General features: G+C 39.5%; 1 protein-coding gene across 3 annotated transcripts in view; it reads right to left on the reverse strand.

The window, feature by feature from the left end:
• Positions 1-312: 312 nt before the first annotated feature.
• Positions 313-15,046, reverse strand: part of ATP6V1C1 (ATPase H+ transporting V1 subunit C1) — a 39,771-nt gene continuing 25,037 nt past the window's right edge. For all 3 annotated transcript variants that reach the window (XM_073330400.1, XM_073330399.2, XM_073330401.2), the window contains 8 exons: positions 13,286-13,377; positions 11,042-11,140; positions 9,241-9,309; positions 7,149-7,241; positions 6,970-7,063; positions 5,256-5,353; positions 2,783-2,909; positions 313-1,094 (listed from right to left, as the gene is read on the reverse strand). In XM_073330400.1, the coding sequence (XP_073186501.1) occupies positions 999-1,094; positions 2,783-2,909; positions 5,256-5,353; positions 6,970-7,063; positions 7,149-7,241; positions 9,241-9,309; positions 11,042-11,140; positions 13,286-13,377 (768 nt within the window). In that variant the 3' untranslated portion in view covers positions 313-998. The remainder of the gene's footprint in view (positions 1,095-2,782; positions 2,910-5,255; positions 5,354-6,969; positions 7,064-7,148; positions 7,242-9,240; positions 9,310-11,041; positions 11,141-13,285; positions 13,378-15,046) is intronic.

Genomic DNA, 15,046 nt, shown 5'->3' on the forward strand with positions numbered 1-15,046 from the left:
AAATGTTAATAAACTCTTTCCGACAAGAATTAAAAGGATGCTGTCTTGTGTGATGAGGATATAGGGTAAGTAGCAGCTCTTTCTCTAGAATTTTGCATGCTACGTTATAAAAGAGTAGCCACCGTTGCAAATAAGTGAAAACAGAGTAATACATATATATAAGTAGAAATACTGACTAGGCCCAGGGCGTAAGAAGCCTCTCTCTCTCCCACTTCTCCAGAGAGTAAGGCCATGACTGTCTCCTTAAGAGAAGTTGTGTACGTATATTCACACATGGAACTTTAAATTATAGAAATAAAATCTGCTCCAGTATTTCTCACAACAATGCAGATGTTTATTTTAGTTTACCTCGCATCAAATATTTATGTTAAACTGAAAACTTCATTTTTATATGGTCAGATACAGCATATATCACATCTTTACATTACCTGTATTCATGTTTGGCTGGAGATTTTTACAGTTCTATGCATCAGAATAAGACAGACCATACATTTGCACAGGTATTTTTATTTTCTCCGACAGTGCTTATGGATTATAATTTAAAATATTCTGAAAGCACAGACTGTATATCAATCTCACATACTTTACATCACAATTCAACAACGTTAACATCTGTATCTACTAAATACAGAGAACAAAATGGCATGTTTACACTATCTTCCTTTGTAAACAAGGTCTTTATGAACAATGGTAAATGAAATTAATGCAATCACCATATGAAAGAGGAATTATCCTTTTCTTTAAATAAATGACTGTTTATAAATACTTTCATTCTCTCAATATACATTTACAGACTTGATTGATTAAAAGCAGTAATACCTACATTTTTCTTTAAAAGAAAATGCCAAGAGATGGACCACCATGGGGAAAATTCACCTAAGTAAAGGGAGTAAGAAGCAAGCATAGGATTAACAGAGTTAAAAGTATCATTGTACTTCAACCTCACTTCTGTTTGTTTACACCAACACTATCAGAGGATTGTCAGGATAAGAAAAGGTTTACTTGAAGTCCAGCAAATTGCAATCAATCTTGTAATACACATATGGGTAGTACTCCTGTTGACTGAGGTTTAAGCCTGGAATATCCATAGTTGCCTGTGAAAAAGTTTTTAAAAAAAATTACTAAACATTTTACAATATAATTTGTCAGTATCCCATTCAGGAGATTACATGACATAGTCAAACATTTAAGATGCACAAAAGTCATGCCATGTTTTGTCTGGTAATGTAAACGTTAAGGGAAGAAAAGGATAATATGCCATCAGGCTTCTCAAAATGGAGTAAGATGAATAGAGGAAAAAAGATCCTTCCTCACAAAATATTGGTAGGTTAGCATCAGTAATACATGCCATATTTTCATATGAAATGACATTTGGCTTTGTTACCATAATATAACTATATGGAGCAAAAATGTAGTTACTTGTTTCTTTTTTTCAGTTTCTTAGCTTAATACAATCTTCAGCAAATCACATGCGTTACTGCTACTCCTCTACAATAGTTTGTATTAAAGGATTTTCCTTTACATAACAACATTTAAGTAATGCAGTTTTGTCTAACTATTTTCAAGTGTGGAAATCTAAAGGAGACCCTGAAGAATCAGTATAAATGAAATTTAGATTTGTTTATTTACATCCCTATTTCATTAAACTATTGTATTTAATATTTATGCAAATTTAAAAATTGTACTGGAGGACAATTCAGCTGATCCAAAAGTTTGAACATTAGTCCGCAGGATTAAATATGATTTTTCATTCCCTATTTCTGATCAACATTGACTTCTTACATTAAAAGAATTTTTGAAACATTTTCAGAAGGAACCTTCATGATTATTTGGCTGGACTCCACATTTCACCTGCATTTTGCTCTGAAGACATTGGCTTGTTTTAAGGTCAAATGCTCATGAAAGGTAACAGCTATGGACACTGAAGTTTTATCTAGACACAGAACAAGTATAGTATTGGCAGCAGCAGTGCAAGCTTTCCTTGCACTGAGGACCTCTAGAGGTGGAAAGGGTAATTCTGAATTCATGTCCATTCACTCCTTCGCATCTCTGCTGAAACTGCCAAGTAAAAGTATGCTTTTCTTGTTTTTAATAAACAGAAGCAATCCCTCAGATTGGAGATGGCAAATACTATCTCCTGTATTATTTGTGCTTAAAAGTTATGAAATGCCTAGAGATGAATTCTAAACTAAGTTTAAACTTGACTGAAGGCATTTTTCTCAATCCATTTGACTTAAAGTTCTATTTTCTTCTTACTGTGCCACCATGGTACATTGGCCATGGAAAGGTGCTTTAAAAATTGTACAGTGTCTGTTGGACCCACAGCAATCCCCAAGAACACAGAAACAGCTCTTCAGATGACTTGGTTGTAAATTGAGTACTTCCTCCTTTGCAAAAACCCATGCACAAGGCGTCTGGAGAACTCCACTGAATTAATTCCAATAAGAAAAAATGGCCTCTGCAGTAGAGGAGAGCAATGAGGAACGGTTGTACTTAATGGAGAGGATGAGCTTTAAACAAACAAAACAGCTCCTGAAACCTTTTGTGACCTGCCCCAAGACAATCCATGGAGCATATTTCTTGTTAAACAGCATCCAGAAGAGCCTAGAAGCCTGAGTCTCTTTCTTTCTCATGGAGCAATTCCTTTCAGAGGATTAACACTGTACAGTGAGGCAGACCATTCCCACTTAATTTTAAGAAAAGACTAATCAATGTAGGGTTGAACGTGGGTGGCAACTGGACACCATAAACACTAGTTATAGAAATTACACAAGTTACTTACATCAATGATAGCTGCTGCACTGCTATCAAGGTGTTTGTATAAATCATTCAAAACCTCTCTCAGTTTCTTCATTGTTTTCTTATTGGGTTGAAGGAGCATTGCCTGGAAATTAACTGGCAAACCATACCTGAGGGAGCAAGCAGAAAGCTGTGACAGATGCTAATGAGATTTTTTTTAAAGTGGCTTAAGAGTTTATTCATTCTTACTTCAAACAGTGCTATATCACTTTTTAGGGAGAAGAGACCTTGCTAAAGGTTTCTGGTTCCTGAGAATAAAACATCTGCTTATTTTTTTAATTTTGGGAAGACCATATTGTTATTACTGTTTCATCATATTGAGAACTTTGGAAAAGAATTTTATTTCATGTTAAAGAAGAGGAGATATCTAATATTTAGACACCTGTTTTTTTATTCCTTCCATGGTCAATATTGAACTCCCATATTCATTCTTACCAAGCTTCATCCCCCACTTTATTATTATTATTTTAAGTTTTGAAGACTTCAATTAGCTTACTTCTAAGTCTTGGGGTTGCAACAAAATAATTTACCTAGGTTGAAAGATCTCATTTGTGTGGAAAGGCTAGCCCCCTTTCTTATCAATCCCTTCTCACAACCACCTTTTAACTTCTCTAGGTGCATATTCATCTTCAACACTTACATTCTCATCTTACTTTCCTTACCCACATTGTCTCCCAAGGTAATAAGTCTGCATAGTTGTGGGATGGGCAAGCTGTGGAAAAGACCTATCAAATTAATTTAAGATTCTATTATCAATCCCTACCATTCTTTCAACACTGCTCCTTCACCTACCTCATTCTATTTTTTACACTGTTCCGTTATTGTAAATGTAGTATCAAGAAGGTTTCAGTAACTGTCCAAATTAGAAAGCTGCAAACGTCAACTGAGAACCAGATGTTGCTATCCTAACAATCCGCCTTCTTCGCAGAATTCATCCAGTTATTTTAATCAACTTATTAGCTATGCTTCTTGTTCACTTATGAACAAGAGAAAAGCAGAGCATGAGCAAATAGTAAAGCCACATGCTGGGGAAAAAATAAATCTAGTGGTTACTGCTACGCAGAGTCTTGGGTTGCTTTGTATGCCTCAAAGCCTGAGCAATTTTGTATTAAACTGTGTTTACCTAATAATATGACTGAGTGCTTTGTCTTCTGTGTACAGTAACTCCTCGCTTAACGTTGTAGTTATGTTCCTGAAAAATGCGACTTTAAGCAAAATGATGTTAAGTGAATCCAATTTCCCCTTAAGAATTAATGTAAATGGGGGGGCGTGTTAGGTTCCAGGGAAATTTTTTTCACCAGACAAGACTATATATATATATACACACACACACAAAGTATAAGTTTTAAACAAACAATTTAATACTATACACAGCAATGATTGTGAAGCTTGGTTGAGGTGGTGAAGTGAGAGGGTGGAATATTTCCCAGGGAATGCCTTTCTGCTAAATGATGAACTAGCACTCGGCTGAGCCCTGAAGGGTTAACACATTGTTGTTAATGTAGCCTCACAAGCTACAAGGCAGTGCAGATGGAGAGAGGCATGGCAGACAGTGACAGAGACACACACCATGTGCGTGTGAGAGAGAGGCGCATCGCCCCTTTAAGTACACTGACCCCACTCTAAGTACATTGCCTTTTTAAGTAGATCTGCAAGTTGAGACAGCAGCTGCTGCCAGCAAGCTCCCTCCATCCTGAGCCCTGTTGTGTCCCCCCCTGCTCTATGGAGATGGGGTAAGCGGGGGCCAGGAGCAGGGGGGAGGGGAACACCCTGACATTAGCTCCCCACTCTTCACCCCCCCCCCCCGTACAGCAAGCAGGAGGCTCCCAGGAGCAGCTCCAAGGCAGAAGGCAGGAGCAGCACATGGCAGTGGGGGGAGGGAAAGCTGCTGGCAGTTCAGCTTTCCCTTCCCCCACTGCTGGGTGGCTGCCACACAGGGAACTTAGGGGAACGGGGAGCTGATAGGGAGGCTGCTGGTCCACCCTGGTGCCAAGCCCCCACCAGCTAGCTCCAACGGGCTGCTCTTCCTGCAAGCAGTGGACAAAGCAGGTGGCTGCCAAACAATGTTATAAGGGAGCATTGCGAAACTTTAAAAGAGCATGTTCCCTAACTGATCAGCAACGAAACAACATTAACCGGGATGACTTTAAGTGAGGAATTACTGTATCTTGAATAGATCACTTTATTTATTGCTTGCATTTCTAAGTCTAGAAAGTTTTCTTCTACAAGCCATTCAATTAAAGCAAACCATTAACAGTCAGTGAGGACCTCTTGCTCTAATATACAGAAAGCCCAAGATGCTTAAAGGAGTAAGGCAAGAGCACCTCCAAGAACACTACAGAATGAGCTGAGCCAGATGGTGCATGGATTAAGATCCTCAGTTATCTACATGTCGCTCCAGATAGGTTTTTTAAAGTCTAGGAAAAACAGTGACACTCAGCTCCAGATCTATTTACCTTAGAACAGATTCAACAAAAACTCGTAATGCTTTCACATGAATCCATGCAATGAATGCTTCACTGAAATTCACTTTCAGCCACCGAACCAGAGGTCCCTGTTAGAGGGGGAGGAGAGAGGGGACAAGAGACAGGAAGTTATTCACAAGCATCAATAAAGATTCAGCCTTATTAAAATTTGTTTAAACAGATACTCAGTGTTAAAAATGGTATTACTACAGACACAGAAAATGGATGAATGGAATAGGTGACGCTGGACAGCTAACTCCAAAATGTTTTAGTATACAGAAATTACAGTAGGAATCTCATATGAAAACTGCACTTGGGTTTACTGAGACTACTCTGGACTTTAAGAATAGCCAAATATCTATTAGTGAAGTTCATAATCACTCTGCTACTGTACTTTTAGCCCATAGAAATCTGTTAACTCTGAAAATTAGGGCAACAATCCTGAGTCATGCCTCATCTACTTTGCTCCACTCCAACGGTATGAAGCAGCCCTAAACCCAGAAACCATACTGTTAAGATCTTCTTTGCATAGGGAGATCCCTGGACAGGATAGAGTCCCCACAGAGAATCAACGTCACTCCTCTTAGCTGCTGGTATAGGAGATGTGGACAGGGCTCTTGTGCACTGGGAATGCCTAGAGCCATAATGGCTCCTTAGGTCTGCTGGCAGCAGGCACAGGTTAGATCAGTGATACTGAGACTTCAGTGGTTTAGGAACCAAACTAGCAATCAACATTATTGAAAAGAGAAACAGTAGTGTGAATTCATTGTTTAATTTACTATAGCGCTATATATTCATAGAGTTTTATATTTTTTTTATATATATATATATATACACACACACACACACACACAATTCTCACAGCAAAATAATTGACCAATTATCATCATCTTATCAACTACAATTAACAGTAAAAAAGCAACCTGATTGGTTAATAACTTAGATCAAGTAAAAACTAAATCACACAGTGTTTAAATATGTGCTTTAAAGAGCCACAGGAGACACATTAAAGAGCCACTTGTGGCTCTTGAGCCTGTCTGCCTAGCATTTGGTTAGGCTGACCTACTACACAGCAGCCCCAAGATCAGGGAAACACAGAGAGCATCACTTCAACCCCCATCCTCATTTACCTTAGCCAGAGCTAAGGATCTGGCTAGGTATATTGTACCACTGAAGGAGGACAACTTAATGTGTGTTTTTTCTTCTACTTAAAAGGAGAGAATTGAGTTTTAGCTTTCTGCTTGGACACCATAGTCTTTCTAACAGTGTTTTTGGACTAGAGACATAGTTGTATATTTTATAGAAGACTTTGTAATGCTAGGAGCTACTATCTGTAATGTTTTCAGGCAAGCTACAATGCCTTTAACTGGCGTTCATAGCCAGGATCCACCATATTTCAAGCGTGAGTGTAATGGAAACAACTTACATATTATCCAAGTCCTTTTGGGACTGAGTTACCATTTTGGTGAGTTTATTCAATATCAAAAAGCCATTCAACAGTTCACATGCAACTGAGTATACCCTTATCTCAAGGATTATCATCTCTGAGCATTATGTCTCAAACCAAAAACAGATATAACAGAGAAAAGGACTCTTGTTGTGAGCTTTGTAGTTGGAGGATGATTGCAACAGTGAACTTTTCATGCCTAAATGCTCAGTTATAGTAATTTCTGTCCAAAATAATATTTAGTTTATGCCAACTTACAAACTGTTTTTTTTTGTCAGTAGATAGCCTGTTCATTTCTTCTTTGTCTGCTTTCATCTCTTCTTCATTATACTGGAAATCACGGACCATAAACCTACATTTGGAGAGGAACAAGAACACTGCAAGTGGCTGTGTAGAGTACTCTTAAATAGGAAATCAATCTGAAGAAGTGATCTTACTTGTATTCCCTGGCTTTGTGTCTGAAGTCATCCACTGCCTTCCTGAACAAGGTGACATTACACAGGTAACTATCTTGGTCCTCAGAAAGAACACTGTAAAGGAAAAAAAAAAGTGTTACAATTCGCAAGTTTAGAACCTTTATGGGGCTGAAGCATCACAATCAAAATTCTAGTCTGTGGTCACTCAGAACTAGTAAAATCAAATTAGTTGCTTATGAATGGTTCTAGAACAACCCTACCACACCCAGAATACTTAATTTCCAGAGTTTAACTACATTAGAGAATAGTAATTGTAGCTCAAACATGTGCCTTTGTCATCCTTGAGCAAGAGAGGAACTGTTTACATTTTACATTCACATGCTTTCTGGAGTAAAACTGTTAGCTGCGCTAAACCAGATATTTCTTCAATTTAAAGCCATATTTTATTGGAAATGAACTTGAGTTGATTTCATTTCAATGTACATAGTCATGAGACTTTTCAGTAGTTACATTTATTTTGGTGCCTTTCAGGTGAAAGGAAATGGGTGCAAGTATGGAGAGACAGGAGTTGAGGTAGCAGCGAACTAAGAGTAGGTGATTGGGTGGCATAGAGCTGCGTTAGCCATCTTGGAAAGGGAGTGCTCTAAAGAAGTCCAGCTAACGTCCCAATACAATGTGGCTTTTCTCACAAAAGTTAATCTTTCTAAAAGCCCAAATGCTAAAATGTCTGTAGCGAACAATTAAAGGGATCTAGCTTGTTCCCCACTGCCATGAAATCCATCATCCAACCCACCTGATTTACACCACCCACCCATCTAAGAGCAAAGTGTGCAATATACCTAATTATCAAAATAATCTACGAGGAAACTACTAAAAAATGATGCCTCAAATAGAAAATGACAATTTTGCCTCAGTAATTATAATGCTTTTAACACTTGGAACACACTGTTTGCCTAGCCATCTCCCTTGCCACATTCAAATCCCTCTAAAAAAATCATTTCTATCTCCAAGTAAGATAGGGGCAAGAATAGTAACAAAACAGAAAGGACTGGAAGTTAGGCATCAAGCTTGCATGTGCTCGAGTTACCACGTTATATTACTGTTGCCCTTGTTCTCTCTCCCACTACTGCTATCACATTTGTCTTTACGAACATTTGTTGTGTTAAATTTACATTGTAAGCTCTTAAGGGAAAGGATCATGTTTTTACCACATATCTAGGCACTCTTAAAAATCCAGTGTTGCTTAATATGACTTGCAGACAAAGGAAAATGCATTTGCCCATTCCCCCTTCCTGCATGATTTTTTTTTTTTTTTAAATAGTAAAGTTCACTGGATTTCCCCTAGCCAATCCTCTGGCATGTTCCCAAATATTCTCCCCACCAAAAAAACCCAATCCAACACCCACACTCTCCACTCCCATCAAGGATTTGCACTTACACAGATCCATCCTGTTTCTCTGCACCACCCCCAAAACACTACACAATAGTCACCTCCACACCATCACACAGAGGCACACGTGTGTGCCTCCTCACACATTTTTTCTAGGTAATGTGCTGACCTCCATGGTTATAGAGTGCCAAAACATACATTACTCATCTCCACATCTCCATCCTATCCCCTGCCCAGAACCATCTGCATCAGGTTTCCAGTGATATAACTTATTTGTTTCTAGCCCTTCTAGTAATGGCAACACAGTTACCACTATCAAGCATTGTTTTGTAGAGGGGGGTTTTGTTGTTGTTGTTTTTTAAAATAAGACACTGGGGCCCAGGACTAAAGCAGCACATCTAGACTAGTTTAATTTTCCTGCTTCAATTCTTCGGTCCATGCCTTATAAACACTGGGGCTGACTGACACCTTTGTGAACTACAGAATTTAGAGAGAATCTTAAAGTTTAGAATATTGTACTTGGAGTTGAATTCAGATGAATTATTTAATAAGAACATAGGTAATGACTTTATAATCAATTACTAATCAGCAATTAAAACCCAATTACAAATAAAAGGTCCCAAAGATTTAGGGTGAAGAGGTACTCTTATGCATCATTAAAACCCAATTCAAGCAAATCAAAGATTTACTTTGGAAAAAGCTGAATCATAAAAAACCACTTACTTGCTGGATCGTGGAACTACCATCTCCGATAATGTTTCATATTGCTTAACCCAGTCATTGTAATTTGACCTACAGAATAAATAGGTTATAATTCAAGTTTAGTACTACAACAATAAAACCATGGTAAAAATCAAATGGGTCACAAGAAGCTGGCAGAGAACCCCTGAATATTAAGATACCCACAGGAGTATTTCAAAATTCTTTCTTCCTCTTGCTAATCAAGTTTCCTTCCTATCATTGGAGGACATCAGAAAGTATATGAAATAGGGAATTTGGTCCCCTGTCCTATTTTTCAGGGCACGAAATATTGCAAAGAAAACACTCTGAAATGAGAACTCAGAGAAATTGAGAAATAGTATCTGATTTTTAAAAATATTGTTTATAAGTTTACACGTGTATTGTATAAGGTGGGCTATTTTTTAAAGTGAAAAGCAAAGTTTTTCTTAAATCTGGCACAGCTACACAATGAAGTTAATAATTACATGTTTAACACCTCTCAGAGGATCTCCAAATGTCTGACAGACATTGTTCAATGAAGTCTCTCAACACTCCTATGAGATATTTACACCCCTTTTAGGAGTTGGATAAATGTAAGTACAGAGATTAAGAACCAGCTTTTCAGAGACATTATGCACCCCAGCACTCAAAATTAATATGATGCATTTGTGGGTGTTTTATTCCTGTTTATGGGAATGGAACCCATCCCTACGCAACCTGCCCAAAGTCAAAACAAGTCAAATGCAGAAGGAAAAATATGATCCATGAGTCTTCACTCTCATTCCCTTGCTACTACCACTAGAATAGATAATATTGCTTTCCTATGGTGTTACACTTAATTCTTACTGAATACTGAACTACTATTTAGTAATGTTGTGTGTATATATTGTAAATTAGAAGCCCACCATCTGCTCCCCGCCCCAAAGGGATAGCCTGGTGACGTAAAGGCAGCACAACAAAATGCCCTGAGTTTACTCAGTTTTTGAATCAAGAAATAGTCAGTCTGCTATGTTCCATCCCATTCGCTCTAAAAAAAGATTTGGGTTTCTAGGTTAGCACTTTTTGGCAGAGGGGCAGATTTTCAATTTGAAGCTAATACTTCAAAAGTTATCTGTACAGTACTCAGCATGTACCTGACAATTCCTCTTGACCCTCATGCCAGTCAGAGCATTCCTTTAGAAGACTTAATGAGATTTCAAGACTACTGAAAGGAATATTCCTTAAATTGCTAGAGGTTGTACATGATTCTAAAGGCAATGCTCAAGCTCTTTGAGAAGATGGGATAAAGAAACTAAATAGAACCTTAATGTATTAAAATTAATGTATGAAAAAAAAAGCTTAAGTTAAGTGGTACAAGCTAATACTGAAATTACAAGGCAAATCAGTGACTAGTTCTTTTAGGAAAATTAGGAAAGAAATCCTGGCTTTCTTCCAGTATTTTGCTTGGATTTTATTATTTTATATGGACAACTTTTGTAACATTAGCAAGGGGAATCACCTTTCCATACAAAACATTAACGGCCTAATTCCAAATTTTCTCCAAGGGGATTTGTGGATAGTGAGCACTCCCTATGATAAAGCCAAAAAATAGCAACAGTGAGAAAATATCCACACAGGCTTATTATGCCACAGGTGAGCATCCAAAAGTTTGGGCTACATTGTTTTCAATCTCAAAATTGTCTAAAAGCCATACTATAAACAGTTCCTTTCCTACTTCAAACAAAACATATTGTACAAAACTTACATTTTTGCTTGCATTTTGGTTATATTTGTATTCAGTGTTTGGTACCACAAGATTACTTACTTTGGTACAACCACCACCAATGTAATTAAGTATTCTGAATCAAGTACAAAGTCCTCTTTCTTTACAATATCAGCCAGACTTCTAGTTAGCAAGCTTCCCCTGTAGAGGAACAAAAACTGCTATAGTAAGTGTATAGTTCAAATCTTAAACTTGGTCTGGATAACTTCTAGTGTTTGGTTAATAACATTTTAGAAAGTACTTCACTTAAGAACTAATTACTAGTATGCAGAGTGCACTTACTACTCTTTCTGTAACTGAAGTTTTTGTAACATAAGAGTTATCAGTGGTTCCACTGTCACTACTATAGCCCATGTGGCGTGGCAGCAGCTGAGGCTCCTGATCAGTGATGAGCTGCCAAAATCTTAACAACGGGTTCCCTCCTCACCCCACGAGGGGGTCGTTGCCTGCCCCTGCCCCCCCGGGACTCCTGCCCCATCCAACCCCCCCCGTGTTCCTTGACGCGCCCGCCCCCCCAGAACCCCTGCCCCCTGACTGCCCCCAGAACTGGGCAGGAGGGTTTCGTGGGCCACCATAGTGGGTGCCCACTCCTAAGAGCCAGAGGCACCCGCCGGGGGGTGACATGGGGAGTCCCGGAGGTGCTTACCTGGGGCAGCTCCCAGGAAGCATCCGGCAGGTCCCTCTGGCTCCTAGGGGCAGGGGAACATAGCTGGGGGGGAGCAGGGGGAGTGGCCGTTCCCCCACTGATCACATCAAAAGTGGCGCCTTAGGTGCCGACTCCCTGGGTGCTCCGGGGCTGGAGCACCCAAGTGGAAAATTTGGTGGATGCAGGGCACCCACTGGCAGCTCCCCACCCTACCCCCAGCCCCAGCTCACCTCCGCTTCCTCCCCTGAACATGCTGCCCCACCCTGCTTCTCCACTCCCTCCCCCGGCTTCCCGTGAATCAGCTGTTCGGCGGAAAGCCTGGGAGGGCTGAGAAGCAGGCGGCGGCTTCCCACTCAGGCTCAGGCCGAGGGTGGCGGAGGTGAGCTGGGGCGGGGAGCGGTTCCCCTGCAGCCCCCCCACCCCCGGGTTTACCTGTCTGCAGTGCGGGCAGCCCTCCTCGCGCCCCAGCTCACCTCCACCTCCCTGGGCCTGAGCAGGAAGCCACGGCCTGCTTCTCAGCCCGCCCCGGCTTCCCGCGCAAACAGCTGATTCACAGGAAGCCTGGGGGCAGGGGGTGGAGAAGCAGGGCAGGGCAGCACATTCAGGGGAGGGGGAGGAGGCGGAGGGGAGGTGAGCTGGGGCTGGGAGTAGGGCGGGGAGCTGCCAGTGGGTGCTCTGCACCCATCAAATTTTCTACTTGGGTGCTCCAGCCCTGGAGGACCCATGGAGTTGGCGCCTAAGGTGCCACTTTTAGCCACTTAAATTTAGAAGCCCTTTTAGAACCGGTTGTCCCTCGTGGAACAACCGGTTCTAAAAGGGCTTCTAAATTTAACAACCAGTTCTAGCAAACCAGTGAGAACCGCTCCAGCTCACCACTGCTCCTGACCAATCCATATGTGAGGGTTTGCGATAAAAGTTCCTAAGTCAATTACGTGTTTTTAAGTCCCATTTTAAAAAATGACTTTAAGAGGCAAAAGTACAATTGACTATCAGAGACTTAGGAGCCCAAATCACTTCTGAAAAATGTATCCTTAGGGCTTGTATATAGCCACTGGGCATACCCTCCCAAAGTGCATGCCTCCACACAGAAAACACTATAGTCTGGTTACATTAAGGACCTTTCACACGCAGAGAGGAAGGACAGAATGTTACCCTCAGTTACTTAAAGTTACTCCGATTCCCTATTTTCATTACGTTTTATCTTTACCCATTTAAGACATTGTATCTACATTGCTCAACTAATCTGGGTTTTTGGGGACAAGTCACCTATTACTGGAGGAATATATCAAGTTCAATATTAATTGATTTCTTCAGACAGCAACAATAAAAGGAGAAACTTCCTCAAGAGAAGTTTAGGTAGATACTTAAATTATAAGGAAACCAATAGCAACAGGCTCAGGTAATTAGTAGCATTATTCAAGTAGAATACTGTTTGCGTATAACTATAGTGAAGTAAAAATTACTATTTTAGGCCTGTTCACCCCCGTAAACAAGCTAATTATCATGACACACCAGAATTCTGAAACATAGGCACCTCTAAAAACCTACCAAGCCGAAATATAGTATATTCACATTACCAACACTTTGCAGTTAAACTGCCATTTTTCTGTGCTGCATTAGCAAGGTCTAAGATCACTTACGCATTCTTTCTTTCCAAGTTCTGAAGGTTGCCTTTCAGATTGTTATATGCTGATGCTCTTGATTTTAAGTCATTATCAATCTGGGTTACTCCCTTTAAAACACAAGATTCAAAAATCAAATTGTTCACTTTAAGTCTCATAAAAGGATAAATTTAGCAAACAAATTATTTTTTAAATTGTCTCTAAGAAAAAGTTAGAGATTTCATTATTTGTAAGCAGAAATTTGACAAAATTGGAAAAACAAAGCACTGAACAAGTTGTATTGCTACACAATTCTAAAACTGGGAACACACTGCAATCATCTCTAAGGAAATCCAGTGAGTAATGTAGACTGGAACTTGCCATTTATGAACCACAAGTTCTATGCTGACATGCGGTTTTTGTTTTCAGAAGTGTCATGAAGTGATGCACACTTCACTCACCTCCCCCTTACCAAATAATATTTCATCTGTATTTTTATGTCAACTATCTTTACAAGATATTTAATTTATTCCAGAAACTTTCAGAGACCCCACAATCGAAATTGTTCATCCATTGTGCTTCTATAGTGCATTACATGTCCAAAAAACACTATACAAAATATAGTTGCAGAAACAGTTTACCACAACTCTTCTGCCATAAAACACTCTCATCCATTTAAGTGGAACTGACCAACTGCCAGTAGTGAACAGACTATTTTCTAATGCATGATCTTCACTTGTATCATAAAAAAAAAAGTGAATTGTGACCATATTTCATCCCCTACCCAATATATCTCCATATACTCTTCTGTACACTAATGGGAGTTCAAACATGTTGCTCTGTATTAATATTAGATCCTCCAAGTTTAGTTTCCAGACTTCAAAAGGAGTACAGATTTTGAATCTTTAAAGCAGGCTCTCTCTTTACTACTACACACTAAGCTATTTACTAAATACACTTTTAACTTCCTCCCTCGACCTTGATTTCTAATCATATTATTATTCCTTCTATCAAGCCATTTCTTGGCCAAAGAATGTCACTGAGGCCAAGAATTTAGTAAAAAGAAAAGGAGTACTTGTGGCACCTTAGAGACTAACCAATTTATTTGAGCATAAGCTTTCGTGAGCTACAGCTCACTTCATCGGAGATCTTCTACACTTTCCACAGTATGCATCTGATGAAGTGAGCTGTAGCTCACGAAAGCTTATGCTCAAATAAATTGGTTAGTTTCTAAGGTGCCACAAGTACTCCTTTTCTTTTTGCGAATACAGACCAACACGGCTGTTACTCTGAAACCAAGAATTTAGTATGATTCAAAAAGGGAATGGATGTTTACATGGATTCAGACTTACACTAGTTAACAACAGTATTTTCGGAAGCAATATAGAACTTCATGCTTCAGGGTTTAAGCCAGTCTGTATCAAGAAGAGACATGAATGGGGGCAGATTACACAGATTACACTGCCTATTGCATGGTTTCTTATACCTTCCTCTGAAGTATATGGCACTGGACACTGTCAGACAAGATACTGGACTAGATGCACTGGGTCTAAATCCAGTATGAAAATTCCTATGTTCCAATTCTAAATATTGTCGTGTTTATACTACACCATTTTTTTTTAACTAAGCAGTTCCCTGATTGTATACTTTGAAGGGAAGATGTAGCAAAGTTTGCATCAGAAAGCCACTTGCCAATTCCATTTAGGAAGTTTCAGTCCTGTTTTATATCTTGGCATAACACCAAGCTATCTCTGCTGCAGGTCTGTAGCAGTTTGTTATAACTAAAATGGTGGGGTGGGG

This window comes from Lepidochelys kempii, chromosome 2, assembly GCF_965140285.1.
Source record: "Lepidochelys kempii isolate rLepKem1 chromosome 2, rLepKem1.hap1, whole genome shotgun sequence".
NCBI lineage: Eukaryota > Metazoa > Chordata > Testudines > Cheloniidae > Lepidochelys > Lepidochelys kempii.